This window comes from Gopherus flavomarginatus, chromosome 1 (assembly GCF_025201925.1).
Source record: "Gopherus flavomarginatus isolate rGopFla2 chromosome 1, rGopFla2.mat.asm, whole genome shotgun sequence".
NCBI classification, from domain to species: domain Eukaryota; kingdom Metazoa; phylum Chordata; order Testudines; family Testudinidae; genus Gopherus; species Gopherus flavomarginatus.
Genome location: NC_066617.1, coordinates 137,377,769 through 137,395,640, shown reverse-complemented (window position 1 = coordinate 137,395,640; position 17,872 = coordinate 137,377,769). Strand labels below are relative to the sequence as shown.

Sequence of the window (17,872 nt, the reverse complement as noted above, 5' to 3'; positions counted from 1 at the left end):
TGTCCTGGGAAGCTGCCTAGTTTGTTCATAGCTAGAGTAACCCACGCCTACAAACTAAACAATATCTTAGTATAATGAATGGATGATCGCTGCTGAAAGAGGAAGAACTTGGACAAGATAGCACAGAAAGCTGCCAAAACCAAGAGAAAACAATGCTACCTGCAAATATAAAAGGAACTCTTAACAGAATTCAAAGCAATAAGATCAGACATACCAAGTGTATTAACTGCTGTACAAAAAGAGGCAGCAGAGTTGGTGGAGAAGAGGCTTACCACAATGGAACAACGAACTAGTGAAGATTCAGCTTTAAATGAATCAGGCAACTAGAGCTGAGAAAAGGACCTACAGGTGAAACTGGATGCTACTAAAAACTGAAACTAGAGAGGGAACAATCAGAACTAATGGTTTACTTGAAAATGTATTGAGAAGGGACTCCACTTTGTTTTGTGCAAAGGTTGATTAAGTACACTGAATCTGGATTATCTCAGTGAAGTTTCAGTGGACAGGTATGTAGAGTCTTGACTCCTGATGCTACAAGTAGCAGTTGTCTCAGGGAACGTTCCAAGGCTTCACCATTTCCACCAGAGAGATGCTGTAATGAAAAAATGAAGGGAGCTGAAAGAAATTACAGGGTAAGGTAATAAAACTCAGATATTCCAGGAACTCTTCTCCCTGACATTTAGCTTTGGATGCTAGTGTAAGATGTGACAGAAGAATGGTGGGAGAGAAACATCTATTTTAAATAGAGGGGTTCTTTGTTAGACTGGTGTTTTATTTTTAAAAAAACATTCTTGCAATATTTGGGACACAAAATAAAGGAGAAGAATTCTCTGGAGTTCAGAATGGTGACTAGAAGAAAACAATAAAGAATTGGGAAAAGATACAGATGAGGCACGTAGTAAATGTTACTATTCAGTCTTCCTGCAGGTGTCAAAGCTTAAATAAAAAGTATTGCAAAAGGCAAAACAGGAATTAACCCCCAGTCTCTCAGGCAACACAAAGTAAATGTGAATAAAGTCTCAGATCCCTTTTAAAACGTTCACTAAAAAAAGTTTTAGGTGGAAGGCAATTATGTGCATCCTTGGAAAATCCTCATGTTGGTGAATCAATAGTCTGAAAAATATATTTAGAGCTAAGCATTATATATGTGCTTGTGGATAACTTAAATTAGTTTAATTTCCTTCAAGTTGGTTACTCCTAGGTGATTTGTGTATGTCTAAGTCTATAATGATATGACATTGCAGTTATAAACACAGTATTCAAGGAAAGTTTTGAGTATTTTATAATGTAGATTTCATTAGACTACTTAACGTATTTTAGCCATTGTCCCTTTTCCAAGATACAATTAATAGCAAGATGATGATATAGTTGTAAATCCAAACTATAGAACAAGTCAAATATTATATTTATGTAAGCAGCTTGATCAATGCTGATGGTTATGTCAAAGATGAGGTTTAAAGGAGAATTGCTTTCGCAACAGGTGCTTCACAGTTGATGAAATTATGGACTAATAAAAACATTACATTTGGTACCAAAGTGAAAATTTATCAAATAATTGTTCTGCTCTATGGTCTAGAAGCAGGTGCATTAAATGAAACAGACATCAGAAGGCTGGAGGCAGTAGTGATGGGTTCTTTGGAAGATGGCAGATGTAAAGAGTCATGACTTAAGATAAATCAAGTTAGAAGGAGAGTAGGACAAGAAATCAGGGTACAGGATTGGCTGCAATAGAAAAAAGATTACAATGGTGGGGACACTATAAAACATAGACATGATAGGATGTTAAAGAGACTAATACAAATGCAACCAAGGTAAGGCAGGCATAGATGCCAACTACAGAGTAAATGGTGGGACATAGTATGCAGGGACATGAATGGATGAACAGGCCATGCACAGAAATGAATGGTGATGATGTGCTCCCCATATCTGTTAATATGCTGGGGGATGTGAAGAAGAAACAAATTTACTGTAAATAAATCACATACTCTAAGAGTGTATGGTAGGATTTACCTTCAGTTTTAAAAGGCATATCATCAGAGTTGGCCAATGACATTGCAAAGTCTTATGTCTATTTTTTTCTCTCCAAATCTATTGTCAGGGACCATTTGGCCTTGAATGACTTAGTCTTGAAGCAAATAAAAATCTATTCACTGATTCATCTATTTTTTATGGAAGCACATTTTGCATTCTAAACATGCTGATTGTGTCTTTTTAACATTGCCGTCGCATAGCATTGCCATGATAGTGCCTTTCAGAAAAATATGCTAGTATGTAAAATCAAACAAAGTTATTGGTTTCAAACTGGAAAGTACATAACTTAAGCCTTACATACTGTTTCCTTTCTTTTGTGATAGGAACTCATAACCACTCTGTACATTGGATTCTTGGGACTGATCTTCTCATCCTATTTTGTCTATCTTGCTGAGAAGGATGCAGTGGATGAAGATGGAAGAACAGGTTTCTCCAGCTATGCTGATGCCCTGTGGTGGGGTGTGGTAAGTCATCTGTACCAAAGTGTGTGCCTAGTCTTTGTCCACTCTCATGCAAGATAGACCATTGACGTTAATAGGGATTTTTTTTTTCTGGAGTAAGGATTTATTGATTTTCAAAATCAGGCCTTCGATTTGTAAATGGCAGTCTAAAAGGGAAATTTTACTTTTTCTTAAAAGTAGACTTAATAGAACTAAAATATGTCAGTACTGAAGTATATTATGAAGGCAAAGTAGTGACTCCATGGTAAAGTTTGCATTGCATTTTGTACTTAAAGTAGGAATGAAATCCTTATTTTAAAGAGTGAGAAATTAATCTTGAAATTTTACATGCTCTTTTGAGCCCAATTTAATTTTCAGTGATTTTTCTAAAAAGAAACATTATTGTAAGAATGTGCCCTCTGAGAAATTTAGGCCAGGATATTCCATTATTCAGATGCCTCTAGCTATGCCACTGTACTGAAAGCCCCCAAAGCATGCATGTGGATGTCAGTCATGTGTACTACAATGCAAACTGCGTATTTTAAAACATGGAATATAGGAAGTTGTGATAACATTAAATAGTTCCATTGAAAGTAGTTGACAGAGCCCTCCAGATCCATCAGCTGTTTTGAATGTCTGATAGTGCTTCCCAGATTCACCAGCAGGGCTCAGTCAGGAGTCATGGTGAACTAGAGAAGAAGGTTTGGGGCTGGAGGTTATGGGAGTTGTATAGGGGTGTGAATACCGAGCTGGGTGGAGAAGGAAATACGTGGTTATGTGGGGAGTGAAGAGAGAGAAGAGGTATTGGTGAGGTGGTATTGGAACAGGTATTGGTGATGCTCCTTTAGCCATATTCATCACATTAGTGACACATCTCTGGGAAATGTCTTTCCTCTGCTCACCAGCAGTCTGAGTCTGGCCTGGTCTACACTGGGGGGTGATCGATCTAAGTTACGCAACTTCGATCTAAGTTACGCTATGTGAATAACGTAGCTGAAGTTGACGTACTGAAATCTACTCACCATGGTGTCTTCACTGTGGTGAGTTGACTGCTGCTGCTTCCCCATCGACTTTGCCTGCACCTCTCGTCAAGCTGGAGTACAGGAGTCGACGGGAGAGCGCTCGGGGATCGACGCAGTAAATCGATCCCCACTGGATCGATCGCTGCCCACTGATCCAGCCAGTAGTGAAGACATACCCTGTGATACACCACCTGTGCTCCTGAGGCATCTTTCCACACTGGCAAATCTCATGTGGCTTATGACCTGGGAGTGTCAGTGTGACAAAGCAGAGGAAGTTGACAAATCAGGTCTGGTGATAGGGAGGGAAATGACATACCCGGAGGATATTATGATGAGGAGATATTATTGGGGGCAGACTTAGAGCCACTAGCTCCCAAATATCCACAGTACTCCCCCGCTTGCCCATTCAGCCCTTACACATCCCTTAACTGCCTATTCTCCCTTCATCTCAAACCGCGGTGTAAATCAAAACCTTAATTCCTACCTCATACTACCCATTGACAAGTATACAGTGCATATATCTAACAGATGTTACATTTGCTGTATTTGTTGTAGTGCTAATAAGGGAATGTTGTATATTTCATACTATTTCTTCATATGTGAGTTCATAGCAGAGATGTGCAGCATGTCTGTAAGACTACTGAATATGATGGATGAGTGCTAAGGCATGCTACAGAAGGTTTTCTCTTGCTTATGTGGGTGGGTTTTGCACTTATGAAACCTTTTGCTGGCTTTGATATACGTTTGTGTGTGTGTGTGTGTGAGAGAGAGAGAGAAAAAATTTAGGCTGGCTTAATCCAAGACCAAAGGGATAAGCAGTTCAAGTCTTTGTAAAGAAAAGATGGAAAACTTCCTTAAGTAACAAAGTAATATTTTACCTGCATCTAAATAATCCTTTAAATAAAGACTGGTAAGAGTTTGTGGGATGGAAAAAAAAAGGACCTTGAAAGTCCTAATACATAAACTTTTATAATATTTATGTTAGAAGGGTGACATATAAACCTTTACTTAAAATTATTTTTTTATATAAGTTTGGCTTACCCTTATTTTAAAGGCTCAGTTAAAAAATGTTGTAAACCTTTAATTCCAGTGATTTGGTTATCATGTTTTAAACTAATTTATAGGATACACAACACATCCAATAAATTGATCTAAAAAAATGAAAAAGCCTGACCAAAAAAAGCCCCACCCTGAAATGACCGGACAGAACTAAATAGTCTGGCAGGGAAACCAGTGGCCCACAAAGTCAATCATTTGTTAAACCCCTCTATAGTCATACATGATAAAAAGTTTAGAAGGAACTTAAACCTTTGTGCATCTGGGCATAAAACAAGCTCTAAGCTTAGGAACAAACTTTCCCCAAGAACACATTGCTGAAAAAATATGGAATAAAAACCAAAAGAGTAAAGGCTAAACAAACCTGTGCCTTTTTAGACTTACATCACAAAAAGCTATGCCTATGTTGAGGAAACTTTAACAGTAATCAATTTCTACTTGTTCTACCACCAGTTCAGTTAAATTAGTTTTCAAAACAGTGGGGACATGGCTGCTCAGCTAGTTTTTGCCACCATTTCAGCTAAATATGATGAAAAGTAAATGTAATCAAAATGGTATTAGAAGAGGGTCTAGCTGTGGGAGTCTCAACATTAGGGCTCCCACCAGATCTAGCATTAGTTCAGCTCATCTCCTGGGAAACTTGTAAATTCCCCCAGTGGTCCAAAGAGGTTAGTGGCAACGTGTGTATGTGTGTGCATCTCTCTCTTTAATAAACTGGGATGACTGTTCAACGTAATTGGTAAAGGATGTCGATCTGTGTTCTTGTGAATTTTGTAGTATTTAGCTATGGTTTAATCAGGTTTCCCGTCACTGTGGTATATAAACACCTTCTGTGAGAAGTAAACACAAAAATATCTTTCTCTTTTAGCTGCTGGCAGGAACATGCTTAAAGAATTAAATCCAATTTTCCAACATGAGAAACTATTTTGGAATCTAAGGGCTAGATGCTGCAGGCCTGACACAGTAAAGGCTGCAGAATCAGGGCTTAAAACAGTTAAGATATCTTCACATGAGCATTTTTGCAAATATTCTTGATTATATGTTAATAAAAGAAAACTGGGAGAATTTTCAACAGAAATGAATAAGTTCAAAATGTAGGCTAATTGGTGCTTGCTTTAAACGCTTTCCATTGTTTAAGATAGGAACATTTAGAATTCAACCTAATTTTAAAGTGTTTATGTATTGCACAAAGTGCTCAGGGATTTTTCTGTAAAATTCTACTTGAGTTGTGTAATGGGTAGATAAAATCAGCTTTGTCTTTATCTGTGTGAGGCACATGAAGGAAGAACACTGTTTAAATTGTTTAAGCTTTCCAGACGTGTAGGCCTCTGCAGCATTAGTGAGTCACGGTGCAGATGCAGCTCACAGCTGGGACCAGTGACACAGGGGAAAGTGAATCACTTAGTTTCTTTTTCTTTTAGAACCTCCTATAACACAAAAACACAGATGTGGAGTTATTAGAGAGTGAAATTTGATTTCACTTTTGCTTTTCAAAACTAATCCAAGATTTAAAAAAATCTTGGTAGCAGCTTTTGAAAGTTTTTTTGTGTATCTGCTAAAACCGCAGAGTCTATTATGTGTGATATTTTGCCTACTGTAGAAAGTGCAAGCTTGCTGAATTTGATACAAAGGTCCTAAAGGGTTTAAACATGAGGAAAAAGGAAAATAAAACAAAAATACAAGGAATTTGGAACCAAATGTTAACTAGATTCATGCGCTTTAGCTGAATGCAAGGCTGTTTCATCTGCTTTTGACAGGCATGGCAGCTTTAATTGCAGAGTTCTATTGAAGACTTGTAGCTTCTTATGTGAACCATTTTCAGCACTATTACCTTGTTAACATATATGGAAAGACATTTCCTAAGGGATTATCAGTCTGGCAAAATTATTAATCCTGCTTGTTTTAAGTTATTTTTGAATCCTCTTTTGGGGCAGAAGTTGTTGACATCTCATTTCCATTCCTATCTCTTGAGACCCCACCTTAGTGTCTTTTGATGAGAACAGGGCTAATTTATGTCCTGTAGAATTTGAGTCAAATAATTGATTGTTTACATCAGGATACTCTATTTGTAATACCAGTTTTTGAGCTATTTCACCAAATCTCCAATATCAAGTACCCATGTCCCAGCCAGGGCAATGTCCCTTTATTTTTAATGTTTGGTCCTAAAGCCCTGATCTTGAAAGAGCTTTAAGCGTGTGAATAGTCTTATTGCTATCAGTGAAACTACTCTTGAAGCTATGCATGTGTATGTGTTTGTAGGATCAGAGGCTAAGTTAGCGAGAGCATGTGCAGAAGATATGAATGGACATGTGATGTAGTGAATCTGGTTTTGGCAACAGGCTTATTTTTTCAATAGCTAATTATTAAATGTATGCTGAGTGGTTCACTAGCATCTACTAGAAATTTGTTCAAAATAATTCTGGACAGGATTAAGAAAGCTGGAGAATTTACATTATCTATAATCCATTCTGCATACTTACAAGTATTAACTAGATTAGCAAGAAAGAATCCTCTTAAAGTGGCAATGGAGAAACCTCCTGAGACATGTCCAGACACCTGCAGAAATCTGTCCGCCAAATGTCTGCTGCAGGGATGGAAAAGCATCTCTTCCTTTTTCTGTGGTTATGGCTTTTCATGCTGTCTCCCACAGTAATGTTAGAGTAGTTCAGCCTTATGACAGTTAGTTTTTAATTTCTGAGTGCTGGAGAACGCAGAAAAACAAGGAACCTTTCATAAGAAAATACAGGGGAGAAGAAAAAGCAAGACATTAAAGGATTATCTGGGTGCACCGAAAATCTGAATGGTCATTAAGGAATTATTGCTTTAATTTCCTCTGCTCCCCAGATCTGATCGTTTTGAAAATTAACATGTGGTGTTGCTGATTATCATTATTATTTCTTTGTTTTGGGGTAGGAAGCAATAGCCCTAATCATTATTAGGGCCCTGTTATGCTAGGGGCTGTACTGACTCATGGGAAGATGCGGTCTTTGCTGAGGTGAGCATACAGCTGAAAGTTGCCGGGAAATAAAGATGCTAAAATATTGAGTTTGCTAAACAACTGGCATTTTGTTCAGAATGAGGAGCCAAGAGTCTATAGACTAAATGTGAGTCTAGTTTTCAGGCTTGAAAGTCTTAGTTCAATTGTATTTTCGACCCTTTTTTAAAAAAATCCTCCTTCCTAGCTCATTACAGTGCTTCCCTGAGATATTGCTGTGAAGCAGTGGTTCCCAAACATGATCCGCCACTTGTGCAGAGAAAGCCCCTGGTGGGCCGGGCCGGTTGGTTTACCTGCTGCATCCACATGTTCGGCTGATCGCAGCTCCCAGTGGCCGCGGTTCGCTGCTCCAGGCCAATGGGGGCTGCTAGAAGCAGTGCGGGCCGAGGGACATACTGTTCGTCGCTTCCAGCAGCTCCCATTGACCTGCGGATGTGGCCGTTAAACAAACTGGCCCGGCCCACCAGGGGCTTTCCGTGCACAAGCAGCGGAACAAGTCTGGAAACCACTGCTCTGAAGGAAGCATAATCTCTCCAACTGTTTATAGGCACTTCAGGAAAACCTTAAAAACTATAGATTAATGATTGTGAAGTGCTTTGAGATTCTGATGAACAGCACTTTATAAGAAATATGCATTATTATTATTATTTATAGTATCTAACTGGATGCAACAACTGCAGATAGCAGTGACTGTGCCCTAAATGGTCGTTTTCTCATGAGAGCCATTAAAAAAATGTTTACCAAAATGAAATTTTAGTGAAATATGTTATTTTGTTGAAGCCAGAAGGTTTTGTGGAGATGCATTTGTTTCCATGAAACTTTTGGTAGGAAGGTTTTTTCAGTCGGAGTGAGCACAGAGATCAAAGACTGACTCTGTAGCTCAGTGGAAGAGCCAGGTTCAAGCCCCTGCTCTGCCTGTTTTGGTGTGATACGGGATGAAAAATTCTGCTCTGATTTGGAGCAGAGGAGGGAGTGGAGCCTGGTTCTTCCATGTCCCAGGCCAACACGCTAACCATGAGGCTGAACAGACTCTTTCTCTTCTTTTCAGAATTTTATTTTTTGAAAGATTTTGTCCAAGGAGAAACAAAAACAAATTCTGAAATCTTGAAAGTTGCCACAAAATGGAATTGTCATCCTCTGGTCAACCCTCATTCCCATAGCCTCCTTTGTTCCCATTGTGAATGGTTAGGTGAATGTGAATTCATCAACCTATTTTGGTCATGTTTCTGGTATTATTGGTGGCAAAATGGAAGGAGTGGAGGATAGGTTTGGGGCTGTGTCCTGAAACCTAATAACTCTTTATAGATGTAGCTGTTAAAATTATTTGTATCAGACAGAATGAAAAATACTCTGTAGTCAATGGCTAGAGGTTTTAATTTTGAGAAGAAGTAAACCATCTTTGCATTGTTGAAACAGGGTAGTGGGCAGGGCCAATTATGGCAATATGATGAAAGATTCAGCACATATACAACCTGGGTCTGCAGATTCCCTGGGAAGTGGCTGCCTCCACACCACCACCTAACACCCCTGACAGTGGAAACGCTTACCACACCATGAGTCTCAGGGGCCCAAAGATGGGTGTGCTGGCCAGGGAGAGCCAAATTGACCAGACATTCCTGATGGGTGCAGACATACTGTTTGAGCCTTGGGAGGAAGTTTGTCTCTACAACTTCGCAGAATCCTAGTTAGCTGCTGTTACAGACTCTGCTTTTTCACTCTATTCCTGACCTGAACTTTACCTCCTGGCTCTGATACCCAGTTCTTGACTTGGCTTTGTCTCTTGATTCTGGCTTCCAGTTCCTGACCCCTGGCTTTTAGGTCCCAGCACTGACTCTTGACTCTGGCCCTTGGTTCCCAACCCTGGATCAACTCACAACTCCACTTTCTAGTGTCTGACTGGCTCTAGCCACCAGGCTGCCTGTCCAAAACCCAGCCCTGACATATGGTGTGTTAGGCATACCTTGATATGAGTGCCATGTCCCTCCCCTCCTGGCCCTGCATCCCACTCTGAGTGGTGGCGGCAAGGGCCTCCTCTCTCAGACAGGCCAGATGCAACAGGATGGGTCCCCTTGTACTTATATTCTGTCTGCTGGTGTATCTATTTGGATGGGTGTGCTGAAATTATTATACTCCTCGCTTCCTGCTACAAGTCCTGTGCTGGGGTGGTGATGGAGCCCTCCAGTGCAGTGCCCCAAAGAGATGAATGGGGTTACTCACCCTCTCCTGGCTATTCAGATTGAGATTCTAACATAAGCAAATGATTTCAGGAGCTGGAGCTTTAGGCACAGGCCTATAGTGTTTATGCCAAATGAATTGTCTTACGTTGTGCTGCTTTCACATCACTTCCTGAAATAACTTTATAACTTTACAGTGAATATTTTCTTTGTTTATGGTGCAGGTAACAGTCACAACAATTGGTTATGGAGACAAAGTACCACAGACATGGATTGGGAAGACAATAGCCTCCTGTTTCTCAGTATTTGCTATATCTTTCTTTGCTCTTCCAGCGGTGAGTGGGAATTCAAAGTAGTTATTTAATCCTATGTGTAAATAATACAAATACTTGTTAATCAATGCCATTGTTAAGAAATTTTTTTTATTTTGTCTCAGAATATACCAATTAGTTTATTGCACCTTTTAGCTTGTAATATTCATCATGAAAGGAAGGACGATCCAATTTTTGTGAGCTTTAGCCTAGGACTTGGGAAACCCAGGTTCCGTTTCCTGCTCTGCCATAGACTTCCTGTGTGACCTGGGGCAAGTCACTTTTCTGTGCCTCAGTTCCCACTCTGTAAAATGGGTGTAATAATTGCTACCTCATGGGAGTGTCACAAGGAAAAATACATTAAAAATTGTCAGGCACTCAGATTAAGGTTGCTAACCCTTCAGGATTGTTTTGGAGTCTCCAGGAATTAAAGATTAATGTTTTAATTAAAGATTATGTCTTGTGCTGGAAACTCCAGGAATACATCCAACCAAAATTGTCAACTCTAGCTCAGATAATGTGGTGATGATGGCCATTTACATTCCGTAGATATTGGGAATGAAATATATAACAATACCTTGCTTTTCTATAGCCCTTTTCATCCATAGATCTCAAAGCCCTTTATAAAGGAGATAAGATTCATTATCCTCATGGGGATACTAAGGTACAGTTAGGTGAATTGATTTGCCCAAGACCAACCGGCAGGTCAGTGGCAAAACTGGGAATAGAGCCCAGATCTCCTTAACTTCATGTCATTTATGATTTAAAAAACTGAGAGATTGAGAGGCGACAACCTCGGCAACCTGGGAATCTCACTCGGGTCTGCTGCAAAGCACCATTGCTAGGCTTTTTTTTTTTTTTTTTTTTTTTCCTGGGCTCTCCAAATTGAACATGAATGAATGTAAGGACAAACTAACTAAAAAAAAAATTAAGCTAGAAGACTTTTTTGCTGAAGTTTGAAAATAAAATCCTTAAAATGACTTAGCATTACACATAACATAGCAACGGGTAGAAGGAGTGTCAGGCAACAAGAATGATGAGCAGCTTTCAGTCTGAAGCCTGAAGACACACGCTGTTCCTTCTCTAGATGGAAACTCAACTCAGCCCAATTCCACTGTATTTACTAAAGGTTTGTTAATAGTTTGAGCAAAACTGGGCTACAGCTTTGTCAAAACCAGGTGATACTTGACTGTTCTAACTGAGTTTCAGTGCAGGTTTGTTCAAAGCAGAATTCAGAGGGTATGAACCCACATTACTAAAAACTAGTGTAACCTCTGAGAAATTGAAACTGGATACAGCTATAGCTCTGTAATAATTTATTGCCCTAATATAGACCCATTATAAAAGAAATGTTGCACTCAATAAAATTGTATGTATGTTTCTTTGAGTTCTTCCACAGGTGACAAGTGAAAAGAGTTGTTTATTTGCGGGGGAAGGAAATAGTAAGCGTAAAATACATCTGGATTTCAGTTGTTTTTCTCTCACCATCATGTACCAATTGCTTGTAGAATGTAGTGAAAGTGGCTACAGCTACTGTGTTGAATAATGTTCCCCATAAATTCTAGCTGTGAATGTATGGTTGTTGTAAGTCTTTTTGGGGACAGAATATTTCTTGATTTGTGTAAAAGAGTTAGTGAACTCATGTGATGCCCAGAATACCTCAAATACACTGTATTTAATCACTGGATAAATACATTTGGTCCTCATGGAAATGTTAAGAGTTAAGATACTCCATGACTGTAATTAAGCTTAGGTGAAATTCTCTCATTAATATAAAAGGAGGAGTTGTTTTTTTATTTCATGCTTTAAATTTTGGTTTAAAAAAGTTTCACCAGAGACTTACCAGTATTTGGTTTATTTTTAGGGGATTCTGGGTTCTGGTTTTGCCTTGAAGGTACAACAGAAGCAACGTCAGAAGCATTTCAACAGGCAAATCCCAGCTGCAGCTTCTCTAATTCAGGTAAATGCTTGAATAATAAAACAGAGTAGATGGAGGAGTATAGTTTAGTGGACACAGGACTAGGGAGTTATGACTTCTAGGGTCTAGTCCAACTCTGCTGCTGATTGGCTTTTAAACCCTAAATCATTTTGCCTCAGTTTACTGATCTGTGGCATGAGGATAATTACCTATCCCACAGGCTTGTTGTGAAGTTTAATGTTTTAAAGGGCTTTGAGATTCTCAGGTGAAAGACACTGGCCAAGTGCAGACACTTGTTGAATTAAAGAAGCAACTTTGTTATTTATTTTTAATTTTCATGTAATTATTATCTACCTTGTAGTATTCCCATTAGTACTGTGTATGTCTTAAATAATTGGTTCTGTATGTATGGATACGTACACCCAACTTTGGAAAATGCTCCAATGTTACATTTCATATAGTGTAAAGAGATTGTCAACTGAGAACAAAATTACTAAAATGTGGCACAGTGCATAAAAAAGTAAAGCTGGAGCATTTCTTAATGTTCTAAGAGTATTTCTTCTTATGGGGCAGATTTTCATCTGCATGTGTAGTAGATTAGGCCACAACTTCTACTGAAAGCGGCATATTTAAAAACACCACATGCTGAAGTGAACATATACCTCTTGGTGATGGTTACCTGTTAGCACAGTTACTCGTGGGAGCGACTGCATTTTATTTGATATGTAGCTATACTGTACAGCACATAATGGTTCATTGAAAACCAACTGCAGCACATTTGTATAAATCAAAGAACAGACTGTAGGTTTATTTTTGGCAGGGTGATAGTTACCTTTCCTTCAGAACACAATGCCCATTTGTTCATGGAAAGAATTGTTTGGTTTTTACTTTACAGACTCTATGGCGGTGCTATGCAGCGGAGAAATCATACAGTTCTACAGCAACATGGAAGATCTATGTTACATCGCCTGCTCAAAGTACAAACAAAACACCAGCGCCATCTAGCCCTAGTCTGAGAAAACAGGTTAAAAGGAACTTGCCATACTTATTTTCATCTTGGTTTTAATTTAGTTGGGTTAACAACCAGAATATAAGTAAAAGAGGTATAGAATTTGCAGGGAATTTGTAGAAACATTTGGGTTGGAAGAGACCTGTAATGGGATATGGAATCTATTTCCTTACATTGTGTCAAGATCAACTTAATCGTCCTTAAGGCAAACTTGATGGACAGATATGTCTGTTTTGAATGTATCCATTGGTTTCTATGGGCCTGAATCTCCATTATCTTGTCTCTTATGTAAATATTTATAACTGTTCAACTAAGCATACATTGCTATCTTATATGAGCTGGTAGCATCTTATATCCATTTTACACTCAACTGAACAGTTATATATGACTGGAAAAGGGAAAGGCAGTGGAGCAGCAGGGCCTGTGCTCTCAATTTGGCTTGTAATATCTAAATTAATTGGTTTAAAGTGCTTATCTCTATACAGGACCTTTGAAAAGCGTGTTAGGCAAATATCCCAGTTTGGCTGAAATAAGGCTGAATTTCAGTGCATGCCTCTGTTGTTTCCAAATGTATTTTATTATTTTCATTATAGTAGCAGATAGAGGCGCTGTGCAAATGCATAGTAAGAGACAGGCCCTGCCTTGAGGAGCATATAATCTGAACAGACAATTCAGACAGAAGTGGGCAGGAGTAGCACAAGGCATGGCATTGCTCTGTGCGTGTATAATCTCATACAACAAGCTAATGGCACGGCTAAGAAAAATAACTCTGGTCCTTTGACTCCCAGGCCAGTGCCTTTCCCTCTGGATCACACTGCCTCTTTTATTTTTCTATTTTTTTCAAGTGCACTGTTAGACCTGAATTTCCCTTGCTATAATTTAATCCCATAATTACAGATTCTGGCATTGTTCATTAATGGGTGAAACTCACCCTTGTGAAAAGGGCCAGCAAAGATATCTCTGTATCACTTAAACCTACCCTGGCCCTTATGCTGAGGATTAAAGTGGTTATTGGCATTGTACAGGCCCTTGGCAGGGGGTGAATTTGACCGTGATGAGAAGAGCTGGCTCTTCTCAGACACACACTGTCACTTCATGACAATCTTTAAAGCACAAGCATGTACACATCCTTACTAATTAGGTACACTATTTCGGGAAGTGGTCAACTGACTGATTTGTGTTGTCAGCCAGGATACAGTATGTGTGTTACTTATCACCAGATCTTTGCCCAGCCATCAGCTTTCTGCTCAGTTATTGGTCGCAGCAGGAGCTGACACTACATGCAAAGGTGGAAAGGAGGACAGAAACAGCTATAGACTTTTCTCAGTTCCCTAGCAAGCCAAATTGCTGGAAAATAGAAAGAGACAGTTAGAGGTGCCTATCCAATATAGGCACTTGATATCACCAGGCAGACTCCCAGGTGTCCAGCCTATGATGTCCGTCTTCTCCCTTTAGTGGTCCTTTGGCTTTCGGGAAGCAATGTACTGAAGGAGACAGATTGTTTCATTTCTGCTGGGTGGTTCAATTTAGTGCCTCTTCTTAGAGGTGCTGACATGGACCAACTAAATAGTGACCCATACTTTTACCAAAGAATTGAAATTTCCAACATAAATTAGTCAGGGAACGAGACATCAGCTTTTGAGATCTTGCAATTGGGCCAGGAATTTTCCAGTCTCTTTTTGCCTTACAGCTTGTCACACCAGCTTGTGTAAAGACAAGTTAGGCCATAGCTGTTGGTACAGCCATTTTAAGACCTGCATTGAACTCCAGCTGTTTGCTCTGGTCAGCAGCTTTTCTCCATGAGAAGCTTTCCAGGGGCCAATCTGTGTCATGTCTCTTGGCCAGTTTTGCAGTTATGCTTGCTCAGGTTGTAATTTCTCTATCAAATTCTCTTCTAGCTGCTGAAACATCCAGTTTAGAGGTCACATAATTTATAAAAAGTCACTCCAAAGTCTTTGATGTTGTTTAAACTCTTTTAACAGTACATTACACAGTACAAAGTCACTTCACTAACTGTTGTTCTCAAACTAGAACAAACTGTGTAAATTTTCCATTTCTGTTCTCCTTGTTTTAAAAACAATGGCGGGGCCTCTGTACATATGACTGAGCTGAGTCTGTGCTTTATTAATCAGTTTTATTTCTGATTATTCCACTCTAGTCAAGTGTTCTTATAAACACACTGTTTGGTTTCATTCCTTTTATTTATGGCCTCTTACACCTATGCTGAATTTCACTAACTTGATAGAATAAGCATGCTTAATTGCACACATTAACCTTGCTACTTCGCTTTAGCACTTAAACTAAAAGAAATCAATAGGAACACAACCCCTTTCTTTCCTAACAGGATTTCCCACAAGGTGAAGCCTGTTATTAAAGTTTACAATGTTTTGCCCAAAGCTTTATCTCTAATAATTGACTTCCATTTTTACACATTTTGAATTATAGTATTAGATTCCATTTTAGCACTGTGCCTGGCACATCATATAATGTCAAAATTTGATATTAATTTAATTTTTAATTAATTTACTTATTCACAGACAGGGAAAATGGGAAAATGGGGAAATCTCTAGCTGCACCAGTATGCTCTGGGGAGAAAATACAGCAATTCTGAATTTTCTCAGACTATTGAAGAAATCTAGCCATTAGATCTTGCATTTTTCTACTCTTAGTCCTCTGTTCTATCTTTCTAAAAGGCCTTGATGCCTGTGCAACTGTTAAATAGTCACAACACATAATTTTGGGGCCTTAGTTTTATACTCAAGTTTGGGGCATCTGATTTGAGAAAAATTAGAGACCTTCTTTTCAGAGAGTATTGACTGCCTGCTCACAAGAAGTTTGGTTTCTTTAAGGTGTTTTAAAGTTGGGCATCCAGAATGTGTCAGTTTTGACAACCTTGGCCAAGGGCTTTCGCCATGGCTTAGAATTTGCTGTTGGCCATGGCTCTGAATTTCATCTATACTTTTTACTTAACTTAATGGTTGTAGTATCAAATTCAAATTTACTATACAGTAAACATCAAGTGTGTTGCTCTTTTCTCTGTATGCCATTCATATCTTTGCTATTATACGACTTCCATTGCTACAGTCTAGAAGATACAAAAGAAAAGGAAAACCTGGGCGTGATAATGGCGTGACACCAATAATAAATCCTGGAGAGACTGCCTTATCCATTCCACAAATTACTTACGATCACATTGATGAAAGAGAAGACAAAAAAGACATGGCTTTTTACCTTGATGAACCTGGAGGTAATTTACTTTTATTTATGTTTAGGGCTGCAAATCTTTTAAACAGACACTGTTAAAAGAATTGAACTGGCAAAGGGGTACATTCCTTGTGTACGCAATTTTAAAATAGTTTATGAAGCAAGTTATCTGAAAACAGGGACCATTAAATGACAAAGAAGTGTGGGCACAACATAGTAAAATTAGAGATAAATTAACATATATTGTGACTATCAAAGACCCAAAGGAGTTGCCTTTTTGTTTAACAAACTGTACATAAAATCCAAAATGCCAGTTTAGTTCTGCCTTTTAAAATTTCTGGCGCAGATCTCACTCCACAACGAGAACTAAATGCAAAGTTCATCCTATGAGCCTCACTTTCCCCCAGTATGTTATCAACACACACATATATCCTGTCAACTTAATCAAGTTCCTACCAACTGGGAAGGGAGAAAGTGAGACTTGTTTTTCTTCTCTTATATGCTAGCATGACATGCAGATATGACAATGATGGGTTGGCATATACATATTTTATACCTAGGTGGATACGATAGTTTGAATTGGAGACAGTATTTTTCATCACTTCCTGTATTGAAGTACTGTGTTGTAAACAGTTGCAGCATTTCACCCTGGAAATGGCTGGATTTCAGTCTTAAGTGAAGAGATTCTTGTGTTTGTACAGTCCTTTGAGACTTTTAATGATGGACGTCACTACATAAATGTGCATATAAAATAGTATCAGTGTAAAAACTTCGAGGGCTCCTCTTAAAACCGATTTTTCTATCTGTAAACTACCTCCCTTTGTCTTATGGGAAAAACCTCCCTCTCTGTACAAATCCTGGAGCAGCAAAGCCTCTAACTGAGGAAGTAGACTTCATGCTCCTATCTTGCCCTTTTGGAAGCCTGCAAATACCTGCCAGGCTAAATGAAGGATCCAAAAATAATCTGGCCAAGTACAGCAAATAAAATATTTGTTTTGGGTAACTTAGAAGAACCTCGTGGCTTCTGCCATTTGACATGGGATACAAGAAGCCTCCAATAAACTTGTCTAGCATCTCTGTACTTAAATGGATTTTCTTATGTAGCATTTGGACTGTCACAGGATTTGACAGCTTTTTTCTCCATGATTTTGTGGTGTGATGGTTTGCTTTTGTAATGTATTTGTTCTCAGAGCACATGCTATGTACCTGTTGCTGCTGAACACAGTGTAATAAGGTGGTGATTTTTTTTTTAAGTTTTGATTTCATAGACCACAGGAATGAAGGTCAAGTGGTATAGTAGGTTGTATAGTCCACTAGGCTGTTGAGTAGCAAAAATAAATCAGTTAAGAAAAGTGTAAGCACATGATATTCTGGTTTCTTTCTCTGAGGACCCTCTTGATGAGCTATTTATACAGTATACCTAGAGTGAGAGGCTACTACTTAGAGGTTACTGTAAAAGAATACGATTAAAATCTCTATCTTTGGCTACTTCTAAAAAATATACCAATTAAGCAATTACATTTAAAATTAGTTGCTATTCCTATCCATGGGGTGCATCCAAAAGCAGATGAAAACTAATGTATTGGTTAAAGGTTGCATTCATGTATATTTTAATTTTTCTTATTGTTTTGAATTGACTCCTAATGTAAAGAAACATCAATAATTCATACATTGATTATCCTCTCTACTACATTTTTCTATTAGTTGTAACT

General features: G+C 38.6%; 1 protein-coding gene across 1 annotated transcript in view; it reads left to right on the top strand.

Moving 5' to 3' along the window:
• LOC127057265 (potassium voltage-gated channel subfamily KQT member 1-like) overlaps window positions 1-17,872 on the top strand; it is an 816,867-nt gene that overhangs the window by 104,755 nt on the left and 694,240 nt on the right. The window contains 6 exon segments of the mRNA XM_050966175.1: window positions 2,355-2,495; window positions 9,943-10,053; window positions 11,894-11,989; window positions 12,843-12,905; window positions 14,855-14,919; window positions 16,049-16,159. Of these exon segments, the coding sequence (XP_050822132.1) occupies window positions 2,355-2,495; window positions 9,943-10,053; window positions 11,894-11,989; window positions 12,843-12,905; window positions 14,855-14,919; window positions 16,049-16,159 (587 nt within the window).